This window comes from Urocitellus parryii, chromosome 7 (genome assembly GCF_045843805.1).
Source record: "Urocitellus parryii isolate mUroPar1 chromosome 7, mUroPar1.hap1, whole genome shotgun sequence".
Lineage (NCBI taxonomy): Eukaryota > Metazoa > Chordata > Mammalia > Rodentia > Sciuridae > Urocitellus > Urocitellus parryii.
The window spans coordinates 16,638,195-16,646,121 of NC_135537.1; the positions used below are offsets into that span (position 1 = coordinate 16,638,195).

General features: G+C 43.9%; 1 protein-coding gene across 1 annotated transcript in view; it reads left to right on the forward strand.

The window, feature by feature from the left end:
• Nucleotides 1-3,440, forward strand: part of Anxa13 (annexin A13) — a 52,132-nt gene extending 48,692 nt beyond the window's left edge. The window contains exons 11-12 of the mRNA XM_026407680.1: nt 606-718; nt 3,121-3,440. Coding sequence (XP_026263465.1) covers nt 606-718; nt 3,121-3,240 — 233 coding nt within the window. The 3' untranslated portion in view covers nt 3,241-3,440. The remainder of the gene's footprint in view (nt 1-605; nt 719-3,120) is intronic.
• Nucleotides 3,441-7,927: the final 4,487 nt, after the last annotated feature.

Sequence of the window (7,927 nt, forward strand, 5' to 3'; positions counted from 1 at the left end):
GGAGGTCAGAAAGAGCACCGAGCAGCACCCTGGGAAGGCGACCAATCATCTTACCAAGCCTACATCCAGGTCACTGGCTGAGAAAGTCATGGGGAGCCTGGAGAAGGTACAGACAAGGCTTCTAAAGGTGGTTGAGCACCGGAAAGCAGCCCACAGACCTGAGGGGTCAACCTGCGAGATGACGGATTTTTATTACACGAGGTTGCTAGCCAACCTGTCTTGCCCTCAGAATCCTGCTCCAGCACCAGAGATTTCCCTGAGATAGGAACAGTAATTTCTGCAGGTGGGACCCGTGCACCCCACAGGACAAACCTGAGGATGACGCCCTTCCCCAGAGGGCCGTCAGGAAGCAGGATGTGCTCTTGTTCTGCTGAAGTGCTTTTGATCTGGCTCTGGTTGAAGGCCCTGGTATCTTGAACTGGGGAATCTTCCAGATCTCATTCCAAAACAATGTGACATCAGCTTCTTCCAAACTTCTGTCTCAGGGGTCAGTCAGCTCCAAGGGTTGCCAGGGGCCACTCTGGGCCACTCCGGGCCCTGGTAGGGTCTCCATGTTACCCATCAAATTGTGAACACCACCCCTATCCTTTTCTCGTCCTGCCCAGTGAGATGCGCTCAGGACCTGGATGGCTATTTGGCCGACTGTCTGTATAAGTCCATGAAAGGTGCAGGGACCGATGAGGATACGTTAATCCGCATCTTGGTGACCAGGGATAAGGTAAGACACACTCCACTCCAAAGAGGCAGCTGCACCTTCTCTTTTGCCCACGACTGGTGTCATGGACAAGTAGTTTTCATTAAGGACCTATTTACAGGAAAAGCAAAACAGAAATGGTCCCTGCCTTCCCAGAATTTGTAGAAGACGGTGCTCTGCTTCAATCTGTTTCTTTTTATAAAAATACAATAATGATAGTTGCTTCTATTTCTGTCTTCTGTGGCTCTGGAGAGTTCGTGGTGCTGTGTGGAGGGGAACTTACAGAAGCTACGCCCAGCTCCATTTTAAGGAAGCCAAAACAGGGACACTGAAGGAGGTGGCCCGGCCACAGGGATAATAAGCAAATGACTCCCCAGTTCCTCAGCGAGCCCTTTTTAAATTGAACACACCATAGAAGCACAATTTTCACACAAGGAACACTTTAGCCTAAGAGTGTTTCTCAACGTTTTCCTTATTGTCCCCCTAAGGATCCGGTTCACACACTTATTTTTCCTAATTGACAACCTCCCTCCACCCACCAAATGTTTTTTAAAACCACAGACAGTATTGTTGATCCATTTATGTGCCGTTTGAATTATTTATTTCCAGGAATAGCAATGCACCTTTATACATTAAAAGATGAAGGGTCCTTTTTACCCTTTAAGGACCAACTTTTGTCTCTGTCAAAGAATGTACGTGTCTAAGAAAGAAAAGGGAATGAATTGCCAAAAGGTTGGGAGCAGCTGCCTAGATGCCGAGCTAACGCTTCAGGACATCAGGTCACAGATAGAAAGGGTATGACGTCAAGGGGAAAGGGCATTCTCTGCAGTGGCAGCCCTGGAGGATGAAGTAGAACAAAACAGGTGAAAACCACAGACATCTTCCCCCTAAAAACTGACAAAGGGAGAGGGAGAAGTGCCAGGCCAAATCTTGATCCACGCCTTTTGACAAATACTTAACATCTGACGCTGGTTTTAAATAAAACTTCGCAGCAAGACAGTTCTCTCGTTTTTCTTTCTATTCCTGGAATATCTCCTCCCCCTCTCTCCCTCCTCCTCCATGACTTGTCTTTTTTTCTAAGTCTGCTTCTCTCTCCTCCCTCTCTTCTTTTCAGCCTCTCTACTGCTCTCCTGGAGTGCTTTCCTCCTCTGTCCTCTCCAGAAGACTTCCAGCTCTGGCAGTCTGGCTCTTAGCAATGCATCTCCCAGCCCAAGACACCAGAGGTCTCGAGGTTCACAACAGAAAAGACCCAAGGTTCTGAAAGAGCTCCAGGGGGATTGGATCCATCCAGAGTGGCTGTCCAGGGCTCCATGTTCACCCTGACCGAGGCCATGGAATGTTCAGTTCCAGAATGCTCTGTCCCCTCTCGGTATTGACCAGTGTCCTGGGTAGACAGTTTCTCCTGGCCACTTAGAGTTTAGCCAGATCCTTTAATCCCTCACAGCCACAACAGAGGCCCACTGAGCCCGCATCCTGACCCACACCTTCTTACCCCTCCCCCAGCACTAAGTAAGGAGCCAGGCAGGGGAGCAGGGGACACACTGCCTCCAAGAGTCCCTCTCCTCCTGCTCAGTGTCCACTTCAAACAATCCCTCACTCCCCCACCTTCTCTCTCAGTTCAGCCCTCTAACTGGGACAGGAGAATAAAGAATCAGATACCTGAGCCACGGTTTCTAGGTCCGAAGTGCAAGGCAGAGCCTAAACCAAAAAGAAAAGAAAAAATACTCCTGGTTACAGAGGGCTCTTTGTTTCTTTTATGAGACTCATTTTCTTCCATCTGGAATTATATCTTTTCTGATGCAAGTTACCTCCCTCTTAGCTGGAAGGAGTCCTTAGCAGAGTGATCTTCTTGGCTGTTTTTCTCCTGAGGTCTATCCTCATCCACAGCACCCAGGTTTTTTAAGCTTTAAACTAAGTCCTACAAATGATTTGAATTCTGTTGACAGGTTTAATATCCTTGCTTATCCAGAGCATAAGGGGAAAAAAATGCTTCATCTGTGGTTTCCATTATGATAATTTCCTTTGTCTTCTACCAAGGGTTAGCAAACTCTGACCTATCCCCTGAGCGGGGCCCATCACCTGTTTTTGAACAATCCTCATATCCAAGAATGATTCATTTCTAAATCTGAACCCAAATAACTTGAAAGAAAACTCAAAAATAAAAATTCTATTTTGTAACACATAAAAACCATTCTGACGTTCAGGTTTGGGATTCCATCAATACAGTTTTAACGGCTCATACAACTACATGCAGACACCTCTGGGGAACTGAACTCAGCTTTCCTTTTCCCATCCGCAAAATGGAAATGATGATAGCCCTACCCCTAAAGGCTGTTTAAGGCAAATGAGTGTGAGGGCTTAGCTGACTGTTCCTGGGGAACATACTATCAATGCTGGGGTCCCCCCTTCCATTATCTTTCCTACAGGTGAACCTACAGGGCATAAAGGCCAAGTTCCAGGAGAAATATCAGAAGTCTCTCTCTGACATGGTTCGCTCGGACACCTCTGGGGATTTCCAGAAATTGCTGCTGGCCCTCTTGCACTGAACCAAGCCAGAGCATTAGGAGGAACACAGGGAGAAACTGCCTTTATCAAGAGCACATTCCGAATCAAGCTTGAAAACGGGACCATGGCACCAAAACCCCTCAAATCCTGGTTTGTTTTCTTGGCATCTTAAGCAGCTGAAAGGCCAAAGCTATTTACATTAAGAGCAACAGCCTCAAGACACTTGGACGGGACACCTTGAATGCTGGCTTAGCCTGTATCCAGGTTACCCCCTAACCTTCCTTTAACATGGTAACTGAAAGCTTTCCAAGCACAAATAAAATCAGCAGTTGATAATAAAAATAATAATAATAAAATATAAAAACCCTATGCATTTGTAATAAAATGTTAAGAATACCTATCACACAAGAATGTGGGAGTGTATATGGTTCCAGTAAAGACTGAATGGTTATAGTACAGGGAAGACAAATTTAACCAATTTGTTAATTTTCCTTCTGAGTGCTCAATTTCAAAGCCTCAATGTTAATTAAAGTTGTGGATTATGCCTAGTCAGTTGCTTTTCCAAACTGGCTTGAGTAGTTTGGGCTCTTGTTTTGGAAATTATAGGACTAGTGAAATGCAAACACATTTGGGAAAATGCACAACTACATCTATTAACAATCACCAAGGACAGGGATCAAGGCTGGCAGCAAGGAAACAGTGACCTGCCCATGTGACCTGCAAGTAGGGGTAAACTGCCCTAATCTGCTGCCTGGTTTAATTGGGTTTTCTCATTCTGAGACGTTTGACTCATCAGTCTTCCTTCGGATCTTTGAAATACCATTACGCTAAGCAAAGTGCCAGTAAGGCCAAGGCCCATAACCTGCCTCTCAAGTTCTGCACCAATAGAATCTCTGTTGCAAGGTGTTGGTCTCATAGTCACATGGAGTTAGACATAGAGGGACCTGTCAAGAGAACCTGGCCACTTTGGTCTCATAATTACAGTTACACTCATTGGATAAGTATTTGTGCCTGGCACTGCTCAGTAGCATAATTTTATACATAGTCCTTCCCACAACTCTATGAAGTTAATATCACTCCCATTTATCAGTTGAGGAAACAGAGACATTAAGAACCCTGGCTAAATGCATTTGTACACAATAGAATTAAGATTTGAGCCAGGCACAGTGGCACAAGACTGCAATCCCAGCAACTCGGGAGGCTGAAACAGGAGGATCACAAGTTCAAAGCCAGTCTCAGAAAAAGTGAGGCACTAAGCAATTCAGTCCTGTCTCTTAATAAAATACAAAATAGGGCTGAGGATGTGGCTCAGTGGTCGAGTGCCCCTGAATTTAATCCCCTGTACCCAAAAAAAGAGATTTGAATCTCAGATTGATTGACTTGAGAAATCACACTATTAACCAAGTGGTTATTTTTTTTGGAGCACATGGTAATAGGTCATTCATCTGCTTAATTCCCTGCTATCTACCAATCACTGGGGACACAAAGGTAAGTACAACCCAGTGTACACCTTGGGCATTTCATTCTCAAGACAGTAAGGGAGGCAGATATCTCCATTGGTCCACACAATGCTCCATGTGCTTTAAGAAGAATAGAAAAAAAGGGCTTTACCCATAAGCACACAGCTCTGCATGGGGGATCTGGAGAATGTTTCACACAGACACATTTGTGTTGGGTTTTGAAAAATGCACAGAAGCTCTTCAGAGAAATAAAGGAAGAAAGTCACGAGCAAAGTCTCCAAAGCATGAATGGGGCAGGATATGCTCAGGAACAAATGGACTCCATTCTTCTAGAGCATATATGTAGTGAAAGAAGGGATGGACTGGGGTGGGGGCCCAGCAAGAAGCCTGCTGAAGACATAATTGGATCCCATCAGCAATGGTTCTACCTGCCAAGCATGGGCTGGGTCTTTTGGACAGTGGCAATCAGCAGAGAAGTCTAAGAAAATGAGGATGGTGATCAGATCCGGGCCTGGGGAAATCACTGCGGTGGTGTGATTAACAGAAAAGCAAATTCGCCCAAACAGTCTAAGAACAGATGTCATATCATGGTGTGTCATTTTAGCAGCTATGAGAAATTAAGAGGTTCTGTTCATGGTGGTGTCTTATCTACCCAATGGTCATTGGAACCATTGTAAGCTTTTACTCACAAAAGGCTATTTTTTTTAGAGCCAAGTTCAGTGACAAAACATACTCTCATTCATTTATTGCCAAAGGTGATCTTTACTTTTAAAAACAGGAACAAAGAACCCCATTCTTAGGATCTGAGCTCATGGTAAAAACAGAAAAGCAAGCCAATGGAAAGAGATTTGTTAAAAACAGACACAATTTGAGATTGTTGGAGGCCATGACACAGGCAGAAGAGAAACGGGGTTTCATGGGGAAGAAATGGGCCAAGTGAGACTGTGCAGCAAGGTCATTTGCTCAAGGTTACCCAAGGGAAGGGTTAGGGCTAGAATTCAGCTCTGTTTCTGACCCTAGGGCCTGTGCTACCCACAGTATGTTTTAGGGTCACAATGACCTCTCATATAGGTTGTCTACTGCACAAGACTGCCTGGTTGAGGAGACATTTGGGGCCTGAAATTCAGCCCTAGCTCTCTTCCACGAAGTCTGCAGGGCTGCAGCTTCCTAGAGAGGGCGCCTTCTGCTAATCTGCACATAGCTGCCCTCTGGGCTGGTCCCAGCTGGCTGGCGTTGCACACAACCTGTTTTACCTAGGAGAGGCCGCTGAGAGCCTCTTCCTCCAACAAGATGCCTGTGACCAGTTTCTTCTACAAATTTTAGGTTCTGACTCTCTAGGCAACCCATAATACCATACAGTCAGTCTTTGTTAATCATTCTTAGGAGTGTTAAGAAGTGAAGATTAAGAAGGAAAAGTATGATTAGCTAACAAATTCTTAGTCCTGGTTTTAGTTTATTGATTTGAAACTCTATGTTTCTTTTCTTGCCTCAGCTTTACATGCAACCCACTTTTTTTTTAAATAGATGTATGGAGTTTAATTGACATATATCAACCTGAATATATCTAAGGTATATACTTTTATCTTTTGACATGTGCACATCCATGAAACCAGCACCACAATCAACAAAATTAACATGTCAATTACTATTAAGTGTACCCTACTTCCCTTTTAAATCCCTCCTTTCTGCTCCTCCTCACGATCTTTTATTTAACAAATTTGATCTTTTAAAAAAAATTTTAATTGATTTTTTAAAAATAAATAATAGTGGAATGCATTACAATTCTTATTACACATATACAGCACAATTTTTCATATCTCTGGTTGTATTTTTTTAAATTTTTAATTGATTTTTAAAAAACAAATTTGATCTTATTGAGCAAAATGAGAGGACAAATATCAAAATTATATAAATCCTTGAATTACCATAAAGAGAACACTTGTGTCTGCTGCTTATATCAAGAAACAGAATACAATACTATCCCAACAACCTCTTTATACTGTCTTCCTCTTAGTATCCCCTGCATCCTCCTTAGTGGGAACTACAATCTTTTATTTCAACCAGTACTGTTAAAATATTATTTTTTTCATTAGGTCCAAATGAATCCTAATGTTATCTATAACTAAAAATAAACAATTAAAAAATGTATTATTTTAAAACAAAATAAGCAGACAATAAACCAGAAGTTATGAAAGGGGGAAAAAAAAGGAAAAGTAGATGCAAATAATGGTCCAGAAGATGACGTGGGGTTTTTGCCACACAAAGATGATCATTGGTGGGGAAGCCCAAGGAGGCAGAGCATGACAAGGCTCCCACTGGACACCACTCTGATTGCAGTTGGGTGTGACAGTTCCTGTGAGATGCCCCCATCCTCACCTGGCCCAGGAGCAGCCTGGCTCCTACAGCAGCAACACATTAATGCACAGGACCACCCCCCACCCCCTGCCCCAGGCCACAGACTGTGTTCCAAACCACACACAGCCAGAAGAATGCCTCAGATAAGCCCCAGAAACTAGATAAGCTGAGAAATTCAGGCACCAGAAAACCCAGAAATGGACTTCAGCTCTCTGTGCCCACAACTGAGAGCTCACAGGTTGAGTACAGAGTGACGTCAGCGTGGCCAGCGTCCCCACCATCTTTCTAACAACCAGGGCACAGGGTGCAGACCAGGATGAAGGGAGACATAAGGTCAGGAGAAAGGGAAGAAATGGTCTGGAGAGGGTGAGATTTTAGATTTACAGAAAAGTTGCAATCTTCTTAGAATTTGTAAATACCCCACTCCCAGTTCCCCATATCACTCACATTAGTATGGGGCATTTATCCTAATTGACAAATTAGCATTGGCACATGATCATTGTGTCCTATTTCTGTCCCAGGTTCCAACCAGGACACCACTTCACATTCAATCACTGTGTCTCTCTAGGCTCCTCTTAGCCATGACCATTGCACAGATTTTTTTTTTTTTTTTTTTTTTTTTGGTGACCTTGGCAGTTTTGAGCAGTACCAGTCAGGTATTTTGTAGAATGTCCTATCAGTTTTGGTCTTTCCGTTGTTTTCCTCAGAGTTAAGGCTTTGAGGAAGGAGGATCCCGGAGCCAAAATGCCATTCCCAGGACATCATATCCAGGGCGCACGCTGTTAAGATGACATTCCTTTGTTGACTCACCTTGGATCACCTGGGCCAGGTGGTGTTTGTCAGGGCGTCCTACTATGACAACACCACCACTTTATTGTTCTGTTGTTGTTCCTCTTTTCTATGCTGTACTCAT